General features: G+C 33.1%; 1 protein-coding gene across 2 annotated transcripts in view; it reads left to right on the top strand.

The window, feature by feature from the left end:
• Nucleotides 1-22953, top strand: part of Prkg1 (protein kinase cGMP-dependent 1) — a 1175746-nt gene that overhangs the window by 1053885 nt on the left and 98908 nt on the right. For both annotated transcript variants that reach the window (XM_046456763.2, XM_046456762.2), the window contains exon 9: nt 11174-11248. In XM_046456763.2, the coding sequence (XP_046312719.1) occupies nt 11174-11248 (75 nt within the window). The remainder of the gene's footprint in view (nt 1-11173; nt 11249-22953) is intronic.

Below are 22953 nucleotides of genomic sequence, written 5' to 3' on the forward strand. Positions count from 1 at the left end.
AGGCAGGTATAAAACCACCTGACAGGGAGTTGGCTGGGGAAACTGCTGGCCACCAAGTAACTGTGATGGCTGGACACTGGAGAAGCCCACCAAGCACTCTGAAATCAGGAAGCAAAATCATTTGTTCCTGCAGTGTCTCTCCAGTGACCTCTGTTGACAAGGTTTCAGTGCCAATTGGAAAGAAAAAAACCTAAATGTCAGAATCCATTTTCAGAGAGCAGCCAAGAAGGATGAATTTAGAGCTGGGAGGCAATAAATCAAGAACCAGGACAGATTCAAAACCAAATCATAAACTGGGAACCAGGCATATAAAGATATAAAGCAAGATCTTCTACTTGGTATGAACTCGTGGTCTGAAAGTTAACATAAGAAACTGAAGTTTGAGTAGGAACAAAATACTTGGGGAGACCTGAGGGTGGAAGAATGCTTTTTGCCTAAAGCATCCAGAGGACCTTCTGGACAAAGGGACAAGTGAGCCAAGTTTTTAAGTGGGACTTTTACAAAGGAGAAAGGAGGGGTAAAGGCAGCTGTTGCTGAGAAAAGGGCGTGCAAAAAAAAAAGAAATTGGAAGGGTTTTGTAGGCTGATGACTGGATTGTGGTAAGAACAGAGGGTTTATAGGACAAGGAACTGGACAGCTAGCCATATGCTGAGAGATGAGTTTGGAAAGAAGAGAGGGAGATAGATTATAAAGAAATATCTTAGTATCTCAAACTAAAAGAATCTGGACCTTTTTCTCTGGGCTATAAAGAACCAACAGAGATCTGTTCCTTCTGCATTGGTTTGTCTTTGAAGGAAGGGAGTAGAAGATTGATTATAATGTCGAAGAACTCAAGCAGGGAGACCATTAGGATATTGCTGCAACAGCCCTAAGCAACTTCATTAGGGTTTGGGAGTTTAAACTTTAGTTCAAAGCAGATTTCAGTGAATAATTAAATATAGGAGGTGAGAGAGAAATGCTTCTAGTTTAGGGGACTTGGTGGATGATAGATCAAGCATACAAGTGATAAACAGGTTGAGGTAGAAGTGATCAGTTAATTCATTGATGGATATGTGGCATTCAGATTGCCTAAGTGGTATTCAGACATTCAGATGGAGATGTCCATTGACAGAAGTATGTTTTTTTTTCCCCTGACAATCAGAAGATGAATGGAAATTGATGTTGCAGTTCACAGTTAATCACTTTAATAATAACATGATATAATCACAGCTTTGGTTTGTTAATTACAATCAGTGTTTTGATTTACACCAGTGAATAAATACTGGGGTTTTTTTCCCCAGTAAATACTTGAATCCTTACTATGTCTCTGAGGTTTGCATCTTTATCCCTTGAGTGTTTTAAAAATTGTTGTTTAAAGATTCAATGATTTCTTTGGAGTTCATAAACTTATTCTATGAATGAATAAGGAAATATGCAAAAACCCTCAGTGTCTAAATCTTAAATATCAATCTTTCTGTCTTCAAATAAAAAGGTAACATTTGAAATTTCATATTTGGAAATCTCTTTAAAATATTTATAAATAGTGTTTTCTGGCTGCTTACTTGGGAAATGTTTATTTTCCTCATATCCTAGAGATAAGCAGGAAAGGAAGGATGCCAGGACTGAAATTCTGACAGAAGCTTAGCAATCAGTGTGAAAATCAACAGGACAATCAGTGAAAGTTAAATTCTGCTTTAGATATTCACTTCACTTTTTTGTAGAGTTAAGTGGTTATGCTTACTTTAGTAGGCACACTTCCCTGGTGAGACAGTTATTACAGGCCCAGCTGGGTCATAAAAATCTAAGACTTTCCTTTTCTTTTCAATATGTCTAGCAGTTGGTACTCATTTTGAAACTCAGCATAGAAGCATGAATTGGATTAGCATCAGCCACAATAATGATGCAGCCTCATTCCCAGGATGAGCTTTACTTACAAAGGAGGCCCTTTCTGAATTTACTATTTTGGAAGAAGTGTAGTGGTCATATTGTCTACTGCCCTGCCCAACCATGCAATTGAATTAATTTAAAATGAATACCAGACAATCAAAATCAAATCATGATTTGACAGTTGGTAAGGAAGAGAACATTCTCCATGCTGAAGCAGAGTTAATACGTTATCATTTAGACAGAAACCCACTTGGGCTGAATGAAAACTTACATTTAGTCATGTTTCATTAGACTCTTAAGATTTACTTTTTTCTCTTCTTTTTTTTGTTTTTACATTTCTAATAGAGATTATATCATGATAATATGTGTAAAAACTCTTCACTGTAGAAAAATTGAAAAGAAGAGAAAATTTTAAATATAATCTTGCCATTCAAAGGTAACTACTATTCTTCTATTGACATCTTGGTATACTTCATTAAACAGGGAAATCATTCTACCTAAATTATTTTCCCTGCTTTGACCATATGTAAAGCAGCATTAAAAATAATCACTCTCTCATCTCTCTCTCTCTCTCTCTCTCTCTCTCTCTCTCTCACACACACACACACACACACACGCACATACAGATTTAAATTGATAGGTAAAGATTGATTAAATAGTGTAACTCATAGGAAAGCTGCAAGGAATATTTTTTCCTCCACTTTAAAAATAAACTAAAATTCACAGAGCCAAAATGTCATGTCCCAAAACACATAGCTTATAAGTAGGGAAATGGTTATTAGACTTAGTTTGGTTTCCAAAGCCCATCAGAACACATAACCATACTACATTGCCCTGGCAATTTAGCATGAGCATCACTGAGTTCCTTTGTCTTCTTAGACTTTTAAATGTAACCTGACATCTAGTCAATTTTAATTTTTATTTTTTGTGACAAATTCTATGCAGTAAGCAGCTTTGCCCATCTTCAGAAGTAATTCCTTGAAGAGATACATGGTAGTAGAATTATAGATTCAGAAGATAAGTATATTTTAAAATTATTGTCTAGAGCCATTATACAGCATTCCCTCACACACATTAGTGACAATGTGAGAATGTCTGTTGCACTGCTTCTGGGCCAGATTGTACTTTGATTTGAAATAATCTTAAGAAATACAGATCAGAGATAAATCCACCCAAGGCGTGAAATAATCACCATCCTAAAAGAGTCAATTTGACATTTATTCTTCTCTTGTAATTGATACATGGAGCTTAGTTATTGACAATTAAAGCTGGGGAGATTGTTCATTCTTTGTCAATTACTTTCTTTGTCCTAGAGACGAATAAACAAATATAAGAGACTTCAGAAGATTATGAGAGTAGAAAAGAGCTCAGATGACCTTTCTCTGAAGTGTCAGAAATAAATAATAAAGGCCAAAAATGTACCTGAAAAGGAAGGGTAGACAAGAAAAAAGAATGGGAATTATCCAAGTGACTAACTTAAATCAGAACCAGAAAACCATGACTTGAGAGGGTTCAATTTATAGAGGAAATAGTATGATCAGTGGTGGAAAGAAACATTCAGAGAAGATAACTTGTAAATGTTCTGAGCATTAAGATGTCATGATTTTATTTTAACACTCTCATGTCTGTTAATTGTCACAATAGTCCTGTAGAAACAGATGACATAAACCCCAAAATATTCCAGAAAGGGAAATCCAGGATCAGAGAGGCCAAATGATGGGGTCAGAGTCACAGAGCTCCATTAGAATGTCAGGGCTGTCTGATTTCAAGTCTGTGCTATGCCTGTCATATTGCCTTTAGGCTGTTGCTTCTGTACCAACAAGTTAAGTGCTAACTGGAAAGCTGTATCCTGTTTGCAGAATCTTTTACAGAAGAGTAGAGTGAGAGAGAACCAAGGCGGTGAGACCAAGGAGGATGCTTCTGAGGTTAAGGACAAGTGTCAATACTGTGAATAAGGCAGCAGGGGAAGTAAAAAAGAAAAGGAGGAATGAGCTCAAAAGAGATTGCAAAGGTAAACTGGATATGCTAGGGTAAAAGGAGAAGGTCATAGATAGCCTTCAGATATCTCACCATTGGGAAGACGAGAAATTGAGAGGCAAGTCTTGTCTGAAGCTGGTAAATGCAGTTATGGCTAAGCTGAATTTGAGGAGCAAGTGAGATACACTGAGAAAAGTGACCACAATATGGATCCGGAGAGTTCAAAGATGTAGATTTAGATGAAAATGAAAGTTGTTAACTTGGAAATGAAAGTCATTAACTTGGAAATCTGAGCAATAGTCTCAAGAGTAAATTCTCTTTTATGGGAAACTTTTAAGAAAAATGTAATTAGCATAGTGTACAACAAATGGCTTTTGAAAAAAATCACCCAGGTGCAAGTTCTGTCTTTAGAGTCTCAGATAAATTATATAATCTCTCTAAGCCTTGCATCTCCTCTTCTGTTGTCAACCAGGAGATACTGACAGTGTCCAGAAACAATTTTTTTTTTTTTTTTTATGACTAAAGGATTGGCTACTGGTGTCTGCTGGGTAGAGGCCAGGGATACTGGTAAATATCTTACAATGTGCAGAACAATTCCTGCAACTAAGAACTATATGGTCAAAATGTCAGTAGCACTGAGTTTGAGAAACCCTAGTGCAAACCCTCCATAAAGTAGGGATAACTACTTACTTCATAGAGATATGAGGTTTCAATAAGGTTATTCTGGTACAAAATAAGGACTTTTGAGGGGGAACACAGTCACACCTATTCTTGCATGTACTATATTGCCCATGACTGTTTTCACATATAACAACATAACTGAGTAGCTACAATCAAGATCTCTTTACTATCTGGTCCTTTACAAAACATTTGTTAACCCCTGTTCTAAATAATTCTCTTCTTTTCACTCTTACACCCTTATATCTAATCCAACACTAAATCTTATTCATTCTACCCTCAATAATTGTAAATTAAACTCCTTTTATATACTGTCCTTTGGTCCCAGCTGATATATTCTAGTTTATAGGGTTATATCAATTATATCAGATACCAGTTAAAACAATCTACTTTTTGGTGAATGACTATTTCAAACTGCCTCTGGAAAACTTGGATAAGCTAAATATCTTGTAAAATGTAATAAGAAATTTTCTAATTTTTAAAAGTATGTTACAAATGAACTATAAAGATACTGCAATAAAACTATTCTAATGTTTTTTATTATATTTTGATATAATATATCAAAATTATTATTTTGATATATTAAAATATATTAAAAAAACCTTTGAAACACAGACAATGTTAGTCCCCAGCTTAACATTTTTATGAAAACATGTCTATCACTGGACTTTTAATTTCTGCTGTCATAAATGATTGGAAAGGGTTACAAAATTGTTCTTTTTCTAGTACTGGGGATTGAACCCAGGGCCTCATGCATGCTAGGCAAGTGTTCTACCACTGACTACACCCCCAGCTCTAACATTTTTATGAACATTATAGCTTTCCTTCTGATAAATACTCAGCCTTTCACTAACTCCAACTTTGTGTTATACATTTTGTGATTTATCTCTAATATGAAACTGTAAATTCCTTAAGAATATACCTTTTTTTGCATAATCCACAGTAGCTTAAGTCTGTAGAAAGTAGGCACTGCATAAGATAGAAAAAAGGATAACTGGAAGGTTATGAATGTTTGTTGGTTTAATTTTATCTGGAACTCATTCACCCATCAGAGAAATATATTCATATGATACTTGATAGCATAAACAATAAGAATTATGATTGTCTTAGTTATAAATAAAATAAACAAAAAATAATGACTATAAAAGCACTCACCGGAAGCTACAATGTGAATCAACAGATTTTTTTTTCCATAAACATGTCAAAGCAATGAAGGATGCCTTTTAAACTTAGCTAAGTCACAAGAATCCTGAGCCATCTTAGAGCTCTAACTTTCTATTTTCTTTTAATAAATATCTTTTAGTGAAAAAGCATTTAGCCAAGATTCAGATTAACAATCTTAAAGCTATAGCCTGTCAAATCAAGAGGGCTTTGCCCAGGCTTCCAATAATACTTGACAAACATTTTGCTCAGCACTAGTGAAATATTTGAAGTAGTTTCTGGTTTACGATATTTCCTTTGATTCTTTTTGTCTTATAGCATTTCACTCTTAAGAATAGATTATCATCTTACTTTAAGGGTGTAATCAAGAAACAAACCTGCTTTATATGAGTTAGAAGATTTTCTATCACTCTAGTTTGAATTTTAAGAGATTCTAGTTTTAAAATTTTTATACAAGATTCTAATCATTGTATTAGAATAGAGGATAGATAAGCATAAATATTAAATCAACTATTTAAATCAACTATGAATATAGATATATGAATGCATATGTGGCTTAAGAATATAAAAAGTGCTTTGTAAGCGAAAAGTAAAATATAAATGCTCTCATTTTATTTACACTGCCTTTCTAGTAATTTAAAAGCCCATTTCTCTCTAGATGAAGTCTTATCATATCACAACTGCTGAAGAACAAAATTATACACGTTTTAGACATACCACTGAGTAATCAGCTCCCTTCAGATGGATGTTTTGGCTTAATAATGAAAACATCTTAATAACTGAAATTATTACCCACTGAGCTACTGCCACTATAATGTTCTAAAACAGATTTCCTAGAATGAAAAGAAGCCTTTTAACTGATATTCCTGAAGGAATATTTCTATAAAAGTCATCATTCTTGATGTGAAAGTGTCCTCATTTCTTCTCCCTCCCCCTCTCTCTTCCTTCCTTTCTTCCTTCTTTTCTTCCTTCCTTTATTCATCCTACTTTCTTTCCTTTATCCTTTTCTCCCTCTTTCTTCCCTTCATTCTTTCCTTTCCCTCCCCACCTTGCAAGTTTATTTAAACTACTGACATTAAACATAAAAGGGACTTCTGATAATATTTTATCCATTGCCTTAAATAATTCTGTTGAGACTTGTTGAAACTAGATTTCCCACCTTAAGAAAATAAACAGGAGACAGTCCCCACAAGCAATAGTAGGTACATATGAAAGTTTGCTTTCATTGAGATACAAACTTTGAGATTCCCTAAATTAAAATATTTCACTTCATCATGTCTCCTTAACTTTTTTATGAAATTAAGTCCAGAGTATTTATGAATTTGACTATTTTATTTCATAAGGCTTAAAATATAAATTGTATAATGTCTGTGAATTTAAAAGCTGAACATGATGGATGATTTACTTGTAGTAACCTAGATCTGTTATAATGGGTAAATAACATTTTGTGGTCCACTCATTCAGTTCATAAGGTTGTCAAAACATCTTATAATCTCTTTCAGAATACAGCAATGACAACAAAAGTCTTCTCCATTTATTAGTCAAGAAATGTCATAATGAAGTCTGGCATGATGATACAAACCTGTAATCCCAACAACTCAGGAACCTAAGGAACGAGGATCATAAGTTCAAGGCCAGCCTTAGTAACTTAGTGATGCCCTAAGCAACTTAGAGAGACCCTGACTCAAAATAAATAATAAAAAGAGATGGGTATGTTGCTCAGTGGTTAAGCACACCTGGATTCAATCCCCAGTACCAAAAAAAAAAAAAAAATCACAGGACCTAAGTAAATAATTAGAAAGGAATCTGATAACTAGAGCAATTCTCTTATAAATATCTGTACAATGAGAGTCCATACAGATGGCAGGTGTTTCTACAGAACATCTGTGAAAGGGAAAAATGCTGGTAATTTCTTCATATCTGTGGCAAGAAGGATAAATTCTGTAACATCATCAATTATGCTTATCAAGATGTCTTAAATTACTCATTGACCAGTATAGACAATGGCTTTCATTTGGAATTTAGTAATGTTGCTTGAAAATTCTACACTGTATAATGTTTGATTTATTGTTTGGATAGATTTAGACTATTATCCAGGAATCATATTTTAATATTTCAAAAAATATTATATTATTTTGGTTGGAATGGTCTCCTAAATAAAAATCATTTACAAAAGACACGGTTCTAATATCAAAAGCCAAAATTATAGTCCAGGTTACATTTGTTTTCAAAAGAAATTCCATATGTATAATCTATAATCTAGAATACAAATATTTGTGGTTGTATATATAGTTACCATACCATACCCCCTCCTTCATCTGAATACATGTGTGTATGTGAGTGTATGTGTTAGTAGATGTATAAGTGGGTATACATGCATCAGTGGGTATTCTGATACATGTACATACAGTGGCCTATTAGTCATCTGCTCAAATATTACTTAAGGAGTTTTAAAAACTAAATACTTATGCTATAATATTAAGTTAAGAATTAGGAGATTGAGTCATAACTACTTTCTAATTACAGCTAATCTATGCATAGAAAGAAGTCAAAAAATAAAAGAAAAAAAAGTTCCCCCTTGTTATTTGTAATTAGATAACTATGTGTAATCTTTTAATTTCTTCTTTCAGTTTTTTTATATTTCCCATAGCACAAAAAATATCTATTATATTTTAAATGAAAGAGGGAATTTATTTCACAAATGACACAAGGCTTTTTTGGACACATATCTTTTTTTGTCTAGTAGTAAAAATAATAAATTTTGGATTAAGATAACTATGTAAAAATTAATGGTTTAAATTAAGGACATTTAAGAAAACAAAAAAATCATACTTCAGATACTCATTTTTTTCATTCTTTTTAAATGTGATATTTGTCATTGAATATTACTAATTTTAAAAAATGGATAAACTATTTTACAAATCATTAGTATAATTAGATGCTTTCTACTTTTTCAGCTCACTACAGAACTGCCATATAAATGCTTTTCTCCTTTTAACTTTGCTGATAGGATTTCAAACTAGATTTTCAAAAAGCAATCTGAGGAGTTTTAATCTAGTGTAATGAACAGAACAGAATTTCTTATGTTAATACATTTAACAAGAATGAAGATATTTTTATTAGATTACTCATTAATTCTTTGGTAATGTAATATCCTGATTAAAACATCTTCATCTCAAATAAAGACAAGGAGGAAGACAAAATTTTTTTAAAAAATGAGTTCTCAGAATTACTATGAGCTTAATTATCCAAGATCATGCTCTCTTAATGTACATAATGGACAAGCCAAGTTTTAATGGTCATTATTCTTTGGTTTTCTTTCAAATTTTTCTTTGACTCCTTTGTCAGAATGTTCTTACAATGTTTTGGATTTGGTATTATAAAGGACGGGAATGGGTAATATGGAATACTGATTAGAATCCTGATAAATTATAGTCGTCTTGGACAAGTAATTTAACTCTAGGATTAAATTGTTTTTTATCAATGAAAACAGAAAATTAGCCAAATATTATCTATTTTCATGGCAAAATTAATTTTAAACTTTATATTATAAACTCATCTAACCCTAAAGGGTTTCTTGAAAATCAGCCTTTTCCCAAGTTTTAGCAAAGAACAAAGCATTCTATGGTAACTTGAGAAAATTTATCATATAAAAAAAGAATAATGGCACAAGTCATATTTAAAAATTTTCCTCAACCATGAGGATTTTATTAATCATTTTATTATTGATATCATTTTAAAAAATTTTGTAAGAACTACTGCCTTTAACCATTCAACATTCACTCAGTATGAATTAATGCAGTTGATTACAGAAGACTTCATATTTTTGAATAAGATTCTTGATTCCATAGGTCTTTGTCTATAATTTTCTCTTGTATAGAGATATTGTATTTAGTATAACTTTCTAATTACTCTGCCTCCCAGATGAGATCATTACCCAAGGGTCTGAGATAATAGCTATTCCATCCCCTTGAAGCCAGCTCCCAGGCACAGTGTCATGTTCTACTTTGCAGTTTTTCCAACCAACTTATATATGAAAGTAATTAAGTAACTTTTAAATTTAAGTCAATAAATCTTCTAAGATATTTCAGGACCTGACAATGCATAACTTAATGTTTAATGATTACAACACACAAAGTCATTTACATATTTTAGATTATTCAAGGGCTAGGATGCAGCTCAGTGGTAGAGCACTCGCCTAACAACCAAGAGGCCCTGGGTTTGATCCCCAGCAATGAAAAAAAAAGTAGAGATTTAAAATCAAAATGAGATTCTTAAACCACTTCAAAACTCTCCACCCAGAGCCCAGATATTGTTAGAAATTTCACAATTAGCTTCCAAGCATAGTGATTTGGATAGTGCAATGTAAGTTTGAATAGTAGGAAGGCGAATGATCACCTTCTGCCATTTAATCTTCCCATTTTCTGGCTGTGTGACTCTCAGCTAGTTTCTCAACCTGTTGTACTTTAATATCCTCCTTTACAATATGGGGATAAATGAAAGTAAAATAGAGATAAATAATCCTAACTCAGTGGGTCCTTGTACACTATTAGTTACTACATATGAAGCACACTGGACAGTGCCTGGTATGTGGGGCTCTGACTGTCATGTGAAGTCCCAGATTTCTGTGTATAGTCTCTATTTTTTGTTTCTTCATCCACAAAAGGAAAGTTCTAGTCATTACCAAAATCTTGTTTGCCTAAGAGTTACTGTATCTTGTTGTTTGCTTTTTGAGGACAATTATAATATGTGTGTATGTTTACATTGCATTATTTTATAGTGTTATATTATAAATATATAATAGATGAGACTTCTCTGTAGAAAGTAAGTCTGAATACATTTCTAGGTACATAGTAGGATATTGACAGACTGAGTAAAGTAAACCACCTGCTTTACACTAAAGTGATTTTTTTTCATGCTTTCAAAGGAGTTGATTTTTCTATAATTCTCTCCTGCTGTTTGTTTTCCCATCAGCTACACATTTTTTTGCCTTTGAAGATTAGCTTACTAATTTTAAGTATAGATAATGATGCTTGTCTTTTATAGCTTGAGAACTGAATTAATAAATGTGAATGATAATTATAATACCTGACATATGTAAGCACTCCGTGGTTGGTAGATCTTGTTGTTGTTTTAGTATTATAATGAAAAGACTCATTAACTTTGTGATGCATATAAATTAATGTATCGTATATTTTAACCTACTCAGTTATTTGAATATCTGTCTTTACCAGACATATAGCCAGATACAGTTAAGTATTGGGGACTATGGAGGTGAATCAAGTAGGAAAGGTCTCTGATCTCATAAAGTTTATATCAGAGTCAGGGGAAAAAATCTGCTCTCTGGTATGTTTATTAATGATGCATTAGGTTAAGTGTTTGAATTTATTTTTCTTTAGATGCCCTTAATTGTTTCACCTTAAGTGATTGACTAGGTTTCTGTCCTTACTACTTCGTATTTGTCCTAATTACTGTGTTTTTCCTCTTACAGCTCTTTCAAGCATTTGATTGGAGGGCTGGACGATGTTTCTAATAAAGCATATGAGGATGCAGAAGCAAAAGCAAAGTAAGTGATACTATTTTCTTTTGCCTTTATCTTGATAAATATTGATTTTGAATAGAAATAAGATCAAATATTTTGATGGACTCAACAAAGTCCAACACTCTGATAGTAAGAATCTAATTACTTGAGAATAAAATGAAGCAAACTATTCAAGATAATTATTATACAATATGCTTATTTAGTATATCTCTCTTTAAACATAAAACCTTAATTTTGTGATGAAGATCATCTAAACAAGGTACAAGGTTAGTTTAAAATAAAGTATAAATGATTGAATATAAATATGTAATTTGTTCTATAGACAATATTTTCTGAACAAATGGTGGTTGCATTCAACTGCATAAAATGTAATAAAGCTAGAGGTATTTACAAGGCTGCAATTATTATCACTTCACATTGAACTTTGATGTTACTAATTTGGAATTGATATGAGATGATAAATAACCTATCAATTATCATTTTGTTTAAAAATACAATTCTTCTCCAAGGATAGTTTTCTTTAATCCAAAACTTTAATGTTTGACAAACATTTGAAGTAATTTGAGATTGCATTTTTTTCTGCAGAAGTTTTGGGCTAATTAAACAAACAAACAAAAAACAATATCATAATCCTACCCAGTTTCTTCCAGTGTAAATTCTTATTTCATTATCATTCAGGACACTTAAAAAGGACACTTTAAATTCAAAACAGTGAGTGTTAAATAGATAGTTCATGGGCAGAATATGATTAGTTGGTTTTATAGGAACCTAAAAATCAAAGTATTTTTTTTTCTTGCTTTGAGAATCCATGAAGATAAAACATTTGGCCTAGAGCAAAAATGATAGGGACTATACTACATGTTGACCCCATAAAATTATATTTCAAAAGTTATATGAATATATTTACAATTTCTTCTCTATATAGTTTTTTTTTTTTTTTTTTTGGTTTTCTCTGAGTTTTGGAGGGACAGAGACTTACATCCTGAGGTCAAATGCTCACAGTGCCCCTATGAGAACCTGCCCAGGAAATCACATAGGCCAGTTTTAATACCACATCCCACAGAGTCTTTGGGATTACATATACTATGGATACTTAATATCAATTCTTCTGACAATTTATGATCCTTTAGTACATTTAAATGCAAATTCATGTTCAATGTACACTTTTGCTTCTAGTACTAGAACAGATACTGCTGAGATGGCAGAGGGACCATGAAAAGTATCTTTTCAATCTCATAATATATAAAAATGTATTTTGTTATTGTTGAACTTTATTCCTAAAAAATTATTTATTTTTCTATGTTAAAAAAACTTCATATTTATGTCATCATTTATTTCAGCTTGTTTTTATTTTTCCTTAGAAAATATGTATATGTGTGTTTATATATACAATAACTGGTATTAATCTTAAATATCCATTGAAATCTACTTGAGTTACTAGTCTTAGAATTGCTAGAAAAAGTCAGAAGTATTTTACACTAATATATTCTCGATACTTTGGACTATTTCTATTTCCCTGTTGAACTTCAAATATATTATCTAGTGACAGTTTTTGTATAGCCCATATTTACTGCAAAAAGTTGAGGCCATCACAGGCTTACAATTGATAAGTAATGGAAAAGCAACTGTGAATTAGTCATCTCCTTCTCAGTGTCTATTGACCTTATAAAGATAACAGTGTGTACATGTCAAGATTCTCTCCATTCATGAATTCACCTGCACACACTAAAGGTAGTAGGAAAACTAATATACTGAAATCCAGACTCAAACAATTGGAAGGAAGGGAAGGAAGGTGTAACTACAGTTCAGGTAACAAAAGAGAATCAGTCAACATAAAACACATGAGTGAAAGGCCAGAATCCTTGGTTTCTGCTCTGGACTCAATTCTTCCCAAGCAAGTGATCTTTGTCAGACCTGTCTTTCTACCTTAGTTACCACATCTGTAAAATGCTAATTTTTGAGATTTAATTGGTGACAGTATTTTCAGACTTTTTAAATTATAATGAGCCATAAAAGTGGTTGAATTAATAATTGGAAATATACTTTAATCCATTTCATATATGGTCGTATTTAAAGATACTAATTATTCCACATATATTATCTAAATTTATTTTACCTAAGCAAGTAAAGTTTTTAATCTTTCATAAGCAAAATGCTCTTGCTGGGTTAGCATATCATTAAATTACACCTAGCCTGGAAAAATTCAATAAATGTCTTTTTTTAAAATAAAAACAATAACATTTTGTTAAAAGAGAATTTATTTATGGTTAAGGAACAACAAAAGAAAGTAAAATGACTACTTACCTCCAGGTGCTTCTCTGGGTGTTTTATTTGACTCATAGATTTGACAGATCATATTTGGGGATCATATATATAATTTTCCCCAGTTTTATTGAAGTACAACTAAAAACTAAAAATTATATAGTCTTAGGTTATATAATGTGATATGATTTATGTGTACATTATGAAATGATTACCAAAATCAAGTTGATCAATGTATCCATCACCTCTTTGTATATGTGTATACATGTGTTTGTATGTGTGTGCATATGTGTATTTAATGCATGTGTGTGTTTGTAAAAACACACAGGAAACTGTTTTACCAAATTTCTAGGACAGATTTGTTTTAATTTTTCTGATTAATTCATACTAAACCTAAATGAATGAGCCCATTTTCCTTAATTTATTTATAATTAAATAATTTATTATTATTTAGAAACTGAAAATGGCTTGATTAAAAATGACTAAAACCTTTGATCCAAATTCTAGAGATTTTTATTTTTACTCCTAAAAATAGATACATAAACAAATCTTGGAGGAGTTGTAGGCCTCTTTTACTGTTAGATTTTTATAGATTTCTAACAAATCATATTCTAGGTGGAAGTCATCTCCTTTTTCTTTTTGTTGCAGTACTGAGGGATTGAATTTAGGGCCTCAAACATATAAGACAAAGTTTTACCACTGAGCTACCTCCCCAGTCTTTTTAAAAATTGTATTTTGGGACAGAGTCTCATTAAATTGCCCAGATTGGTCTTGAACTTGATCCTCTTCCTCAGCCTCCCAATTAGCTAGGATTACAGGCATGCACTACCACTCCTGGTCAGAAGTCATTTTTTAATTAGGTGTCCTATCACTCACAAGGGGCAAACTATGATTCATTGCCAAGGAAAGCTTTTTAGTCTCATTAACAAGTTTAAACATCTATTGGTATTAGCATTGTTGTCTCTCTCTATTGAATTTCTTCCCCTTAAGCACTTTGTGCCTTCATTTTGTATTTAAGGAACTTAGAAGATTTGCCTACAGTGCAGAGACTAGGAACAGACTCTAATTGGCTTAAACTCCCTGGATAATTCTGTTAATACCTCTAAATTTCTGTATAGATCAACAAAATCTGGACCATTTGAAACAGGTGATGATTTGGCTTCACTGTATAAACAGAATCTTTTGTAAGGTGGTCCTCTTGGTTTTGCAAAACTGTGGAAGATTATGTTTCTTAAAATCCAACTAAAGTGATTGAATTACTTACCTATGTGAAATTATTATTGGTATTGCTTCATGGACTGTGCCTATTTGGGTAAGAAGAGAAAGAAGTAGGAACAACTGCAATGACTGATTCCACTGAGACATTTAAAAACTCAAATGTGAGAAACTCATTAGCTGTTAGCATAACAGGCTCAATGGCAGAATGATTCCTCAAAGTATACAGACCATTCTTTTTAGAAAAAAAAAAAAAATACCAAGCATTTGCCTTAGGAAACTGGTCCAAGAGAAATGGCTTGAGAGAAATCCACCAGTGAAATGGTTTTCAAAACATCTCTACTGCAGGATATGTGCCCTCACCCTGTCTCAGGAGATTTATTTCCTACAGTAATTCTCAGCTGCAACTTCACCTTCATGCATGTTTAAACTTCTCTTGATTACTGCTAATTATCCACTGAGGGTTTCCCTTTTTAAAATAATGACTTATAATCTCAAATTCATTAGGAGAGACAATCTCAGATCAAAGTAAAGGATCCTTAATCTTTATTTGGATCAGAAAGCAGTGTGTGTGACAGTATGTACACAGTACTTTCCTCTGAGGTTATGTATTCATTCATTTAATAAACATTTAGAAATTTACTTATGATGAGTAAAGCATTGTGATTTGTAATGTGTCTACCAAATATAAAACCAATTTTCTAATAGTAAGAATCATCTTATAATTGATATATATATCAGAGGGAAGATTGATATATAGGTCAATTTTTTCATTCTGTAGTTATAAAAATATATTATGACAATCACTGTCATATAATACTTTGAATATAGAGTCCTATCTCCACTTTTAAGGCTTGTCTTGTAAAAATCATGACCGTTCAGAAATATCAAGAGAAAAAATAAATGTTTTATTTCAGTAAGTATTTCTGATTATATGAATGCAGTCTATGTCTGAAAATAAATATTTTTTTAAATTAGACTGTTATTGAGGTCTTCATTGTTGAATACTATACTCAGCAATGATAGGCAAGGCAACTTTTTTCAATTAAAAATTCCTACTATATATTTTAACTTAGTTTGTTAATTGTAATACTTGATCATAAAAATCTTCAATATAAAGGTTATTTACATATGCAACAACTATATTCCCAATTAAGGTCATACAGAGGGTGAAAAATATAAACAATGTTTTTACGTATAATGATGTTTATTTTTGTTAAAATATTTGTTGTTTAACTATTAATAAAAAATAATTTGGCAAGATAAAGAAATGAAAGTCAATGAAATAACTGTTCTTATCTCTCTGTTTTATAATTGTACTTATAGTGCATTTAAAATTTTATAAAATTTTTTCTATTTAGCATCATCATCATATTACAAACATTTATTATACTCTTATGTAGTCTTTAGAAACATTATGTTAATGATGGCCTGATAGTACTATGAATAGAAATCTGTTATTCTGTACTGATTCAATTGAAGCCTTATTGATTATCAATTTATTCTGCTTTTGAAGATAAGTTTTAACTAATTTCTATGAAAAAAAAGCACCAATCAACACCACTAGTATGTGCCAACTAGCAATGCTTTCAAAATTACTTTGTACCATGATGGCATTCATAAAAAATAGCTATCCCAAATTGAACTGGTGGATTTAGCTGTACGATGTTATATTCTGTTGTCTTATCTAGAAGCCTAGAGGGATTCACATCTAAACACTTCCATTGATAAGTTCTGATGGCTATGTAAATATAGATCTGCACATGCCATTAATTATGATCTAAGTTGATGTGACCTGATATTGTTCTCCAGGAGAATCTATTCTCATGTAAAAATTCATGTAAAGCTTCTAAAGGGACATGATCATGCTTTTTAGCAAGCACGATCACTTGAAACACATATAAATTTAAATACTCCATGCGATGACCCACAGCCTCACATCCGCCAACATCATCCATGTTCTTTGTTTACATTCATTTATTCAAGAAAATATTTTCTATGCCTACAAATGTTTTATATAAAATGGTGAATAAGACAACATTTCTTGCTTGCATGAAGTTTGTGTTTCAGTGGGAGGGACACAGGTTAATCATTCTGAGAAGGCTTCCCTGAGGAAGTGACATTTTAATTATATTTTACCTGAATTCTATGGAATTAGTTGGTGCTGGCTAAGCAATAATTAGTGTATAAGCCAGGTGCAGTGGCGCATGTGTGTCATTCCACTAGCTTGAGAGGTGGAGGCAGGAGGATCATAAGGTCAAAGCCAGCCTCACCAACAGAGAAGAGCTAAGCAACTCAGTCAAACCCTGTCTACAAATACAATACAAATTAGGGCTGGGGACATGACTCAGTGGTCAAGTGCTACTGAGTTCAATCCTGGTATTAAAAAAAAAAAAGAATTAGTGGTGTAGGCTAGGCAAGAGGCATGAGAACATTACAGACAGAGGAAAAACTGGTTAAATAAAAAACAATTCAAGGTAGGAGGCAGTATTACATATTCAAAGAACTAAAGTACCGATTTCTGGGACCTAGAACGTAGGAGTTAGAGGGGGATGAAGGGAGATGGAGAAGATGAGAAAGGAAAGAATGACAGAGGCCAAATCTTACAGGATTTTGTAGGTCATGTTAGGAAATTGGGAAAAATCACTTCAGACTTCTAAGCTAGCCGATGAGCTGTTTAAGTTATAATTGAGCTCTCTTTTTTTTTCTGAGATTGGTAAAGTATAAAGTAAAAGAAAGGAGAATAGTCAGAATGTTTCCAGATAAAGCTAATGGGAGACAGGATTAGAATGAGGATGGTATGAATAGAGAAAAGCATGCGAAAGATATTTAGGGCTGAAAGGGAGAGAGGTCAAAGATGATGCAGAGATTTTTTTTTGTCTGCAAATCAGGGAGAGATGATGGCAGCCAATAAGGTACAGGAAAATGGAACAGTGACCAGGCTTAGAGGGTGAAAACAGACCTGAAAGGAGAGCCAGACCATCTCTCTGGATAGGATTTACACTACTTTCTGATGTGATTTCTTGAATAAGAAGGTCCTTACTCTTTTTTTCTAACATTGGGTGACATTATTTTGAGGTTTAAATATTAGCCACTCTAAAACATCTTTAAAAATAATAAATTCTTATAGAAAGAATGAAAATATTTTCCTAATATTGTAGCATAAATTTGTACATAAACCTCCTTCCCCCCCAGGGATAACATAAGCCTCTCTTTGAGCATAAAGAGGAAAAAGGGACACTGATCAACTAGGTTCAAAGTGCCAAAAACATAACCTTCTTATGATCACCATGTTGCCCCACCCCATTCTCCACACAGTACTCCTAATGCATTCACTTTGTCTCTGCCTTGTCCTGAAAAATGACATTCATAATAGAATCTCATAATACAAGAAGAAAAATTTAAAAGTAAACGAGAAAGATGAAACTAATAGAGAGTGTCATAAATACAGCTACTGTGCAAAACAGGGCCCTCATCATCAGAGAAAACACTGATGCACAAAAACATCAGAGGCATCAGGCCTGCCTCTGATTTATTGTCACAAACAATGAAGTATCACGGTCACCTCTGCACTTGCCCTTTGTAAGGAGTTTCAAGAATATTGTCTGTGTGTGGACCACTCTCTTGGTTTTTTGAAAGAATAAATCCTGTTTTTTGTAATTAGTCCTCATTGATTGAAAGCCCGCCCCCTTCTGTTTCCAAGTTCATTTGCAAAAGAACATTTTCATCTGTTTGATATTTTCAGGATCACTTTTGGTGGTTAACCTTGTTATTTGACACAATGTGACAGTAGGAAAAGATGTTCTCTCATTAAATTTCATTAACAGAGACAGCCCTTTAGCTGCTTACTCTGCTTGTCACAGGGAGGTTGTTCTGTGCACTTTGACACGGGATGTTGCTCAGGCCTTTGAAAATTCACATATCAAATGCCTTTCAAAGCTCATGAGGCTATGCAAATCAGAACCAAGGGCTGCATTGTTTGGGTCTTTTGAAATGCCCTAGGGTCACCTAGCATCCAACAACATGAGATTTGAAATGCATAATCCAGTAAGCAAGGGGTTGCTCTTTTGAACACAGACTTTGATATCTAGCCCTGTGTTATTAGGATTTCTCTGCCAGGCATTTTGGAATAAAGATCTTAGTATTCCCACAATCTTATCAACAATTTACTTAAAACAACTTGGTTTGATCTAAGCAATTCTCAGGGAAATGAGCCTAGAAAAATTGTTTTTTCTCCTGTGGAAAGAATTCAAGAGAGCAATATCCTGTTCCAAAATGGGAACTATATGCCAATTAAATGGAATGAACACTGAGAATGGCATTATGAAATAGCCCTCAAACCAGAATTGGAACTTGCTGACCACTTGTAGGTTGAGAAGTCAGAGGACAGCCCTATTCTTTTGGCAATAAAAATTATTTTCAGTTTTATTGCAAGGCAAAGGATAGGAAACAAGAAAAGTACAGCATTTGTCCCTGAATTCATGTGTTGCTTTAAACGTTGCAAGAGCTGTTTGCTTTTAAATTCCAGTACTTATAATCAGCATAGGAAGGGGTATAGAACAGTTTCTAAAGCCAACAGTACCAGATTAATGCTTCAGTGTGACTTGTGACTATAGAGAGCATCAAAGTAAATTTCTCTTTCAAGTACACTGAAATTGACTTGGTTGCTCTTTTAGAAAATGATTTTCAAGATAAAACTACTTGGCCTTAGATAGGAGTATTTTTTTTCTATTCATTAAAAAATTTTAATCTCTCAAAGGCCATTTGCTAATTTCTTCTCAGCAGCACTTATCTTTAAGACTCCCTAGGTAGTAAGACTTTATAAATGTGAATCCCAGTATGTCCTTGCATGCAACCTTTTCTAATTGACAGAGCAGAGGACTAAAGATAATTGAAATCTAGTGCTGCTGACTTGCTTGATGAAAACAGACCAAGCATTTGATTGCTGACTCTATTTCCTTCTAAAAAGGAAGATGTTTCCTTTCTACCGTTGCCATATTAGTTAATGACAACTGAACATTAATCTTCAATCATCAAATGCTCTTTAAAGCCTATGGATAATTTGGTCCAATAAGGTAATGAGATTGGACTTACTTTTTAGAACCCCCTTCCATAGAAATCAGAGCCATCTTGTATTAGATGTGTCTTTTTAGCATACTTGATTTACTAAGCCCATTCATTATGTGATACTTAAAAACAAAATCAGAAAGAAATAAAACCTAATAGTTCCCTTTGTGTTCTTAGCAGTTTCAATTGAAAAGTAATAATTTGGGTAACTTCTTTTATCTTACGTGAAGGATGTCTCTCAGTATTGATACTGATCCATTGGCAATCAGGACCTGGTCCTCATTCTTCAGTGTTGAAGACTAAACACCCATGAAGCAGCTGAGGCAAGCATAGAAAGCAAGTTTTATTTAAGAAAGTAGTAGAGATTGACTTCTCCAAAAAAGTGGAACTTTGGAGCTGAAAACCCATAGGAAGGGGTGCATCTTAGTCTTTTATAAGCCCCAGAACCCCTCTTTTTAATCACTGTCTTCTCTATCTTCCCCATATACGTGACCAAATGCAGGGACATAGGGTTTAATTGTCAGCAATCCTGACAATTAAAGGAGGAGTAGTATCTCCGAAATTAACAACTCATTGTTCTCTCTTTAATAGCCAGTCATCATCCTCTCTGGACACTCATCATTCATTACCTTCACTGACTGCAGGACCTTTGCCTTGCCTCAGTTTGCTGAGGACTGTGTCTTATCCTGTCCCCTCAGGCCAGGTGGGCTGCAGGCAGATTGTTTTTTGGCAAAGAAAGCATACCGGTCAGCATAGTGGGCCTATTTCATAGAATTCCCTTAACCTCATGTTCTCACTATCTATCCCCTAGCAATATGGCACAATTCTAAACCTGGTTGGCATATAAGGTTGAGCCAGTTTAGGGAAAAAACTTCTGAACCTGTTAACTCAGTGCTGAAGAGTTCCTTGTGGAGGTCATATTCCCATAGTGAAATTTGGAGAGTGAGCCTTGGTTACAGCAGTGGAGCTGGCACTGTCATCTGTCATATGTGTGAACCTGAGCAAGCACCCTAGGCCCTGCTGGCCTGTTTCCCAATCTCTAAAAAATGGCAATCTTAAAACTCCAGTTTTTAGCTCTAGCCTTCTAAGATATTCAGAATGTGCATGCTAAGGCACCTCTTTTTTCATATATAAACAATATTTTCACCTTTGCTTATTTTCTAAATTAATAATGAAGACCTTTTTGATTGTTAACAGAAAACAGATGCTTGAGGATCATGGACGACTTTGTGGGTCTACATTTTAACAAAGATCACTGAGTATTTCTTTCCTTTTCCAATCTGAAAGTATTGCTGATAGTGCCTATGTTATTCAAAGTATTTTTATCATTTTCATCATTATACACACCATTTTCTCTTTCTAATATGGCATTTAGGTATGATAGTAAGCTAGGCTTCCTTTCAATAAAATGTCATTAGAAAATTAGAGAGTACCTTTGAAACTAAAAAATGTTATATTACTATTTCCCCCATGAATCCATATAGAAAAAAAAATGATTTTTAAGTAATGGATTAATTTTGTAGCATAAATCACTGTGATACAATGAACATAACACCGTTATATTAATTTACATCTTTAAAAAGTTATTTGAGGAAGATATAGAAGTGAAGCATGGCTGTCACTCAAAGCCATCTGCATGGATCATAAAATTTTCTTCTACAGCATAAATGGCAAACATTCATCAACTTTATGAACTATCAATTACTTCAGTATACCAGACATGTAGATATATATAACAAAAGCTACAGCTCTAATCTTTTAAAAACTGTATAATATATACAACCTAGATAAGTTACTGACTTGAACATCTCAACTAGTAATAATGCTAATGCCCTTGAAAAGGGGATTAGACAGCTTCTTAAAAGGATGACTTTAAGACCACTTTCAGTTTAAAGACTTGGAAAAGTATGACTCATATGGTCTAAAAGTAACTGTTCATTATTTTTAAAAGTTTTTTGTTAAAATGACCCTAATTTTTTTTTTAAATGAAATGTGCCTATTATCCTAGTAAAACTGGCCTATAAAGATATCACAGTTTCATTCAAGGAGCTGTTTTCTCAAGTCAGGTTCCCTGTTCATTACTTTAGTGAGCATTTTATTCTTGTAGACTCCTCTTTATGGAACTTGTATTTTTGTTTTGTTTTAGTTTTTAAACTTTATATGTTGCATAAACAATTAAGCTATCATGAAGAATATGCTTTAGTCTGTATAACAACCCTTCATTTCAAATGGGCTCAAAAAAGTTGCCTTGAGACTCAAAAACAGAAGGCCCATTGAAGACATGACAACTTTGTAAACAGAGACCAAATGTCAAATGGTGCTTTTTTGAGTGACAGCATGAATTAGGAGAGTACATCAGCCCTTTTCTTCAGAAAGCTGTTGACAGTGATTAATATTAATATTTTCTTCTGCACTGACACAAGCAATCAGAGCAGTGGCTTCAAACACCAACATATATATAGGCAGGTAGGGAGGGAGCTCAAGAAAGACACTCACCATATGTTTCAGTCAACAGCAGATCACATGTACAAGATTATGTTACTAGTGACATCTAGATTTCACAGTCTTAGTTTGTGAAAGGACACTCTATGATGTTACTATGATGACAAAATTTTGTAACAATATATTTTTTTCAGAATACATCCCCATTGAGAGACACATGCGATTATCAAGATAATTTTAATAGTTTCATAGACATTATACCTAAATGTTTATTGATAATCTTGTCTCATAAGCCTCAAACTTTTACTAATTTTTGTAATTATAGAAACATCACACTGCTATACATAAAAATAAGGTTTATTAACCTTAGCCATTTTGACATTTTGGGCTAGATAATTATTTGTGTATAGGGCTCTCTTATTAATTGTTAATATTTAGTAGCATGACTGACCTTTACCTGTAGGATATCAGCATTATAATGCAACTTCCAACCCCATAGTCATGGAAATCAGAAATGTTTCTAAACATTACTAAATACGTAGGAATGGCAGAGAAAATCATCCATGGATGAAAGCAAACAACATAAATAGAAGATAAAGAAATACAAAATTATAGGGGGAAACACTATAATATTATCAAGCATAGAATTTTATTAAATATTGAAAATGAGCCTTATCCTCCTATAGTTTCACTTTCAAGAAAAAAGTTTAAGTGCAATAAATGATCATAATTGACACCTGCCA

This window comes from Marmota monax, unplaced genomic scaffold, assembly GCF_021218885.2.
Source record: "Marmota monax isolate L192 unplaced genomic scaffold, Marmota_monax_Labrador192_F-V1.1 WCK01_AAM20220418_F8-fsc00166, whole genome shotgun sequence".
NCBI lineage: Eukaryota > Metazoa > Chordata > Mammalia > Rodentia > Sciuridae > Marmota > Marmota monax.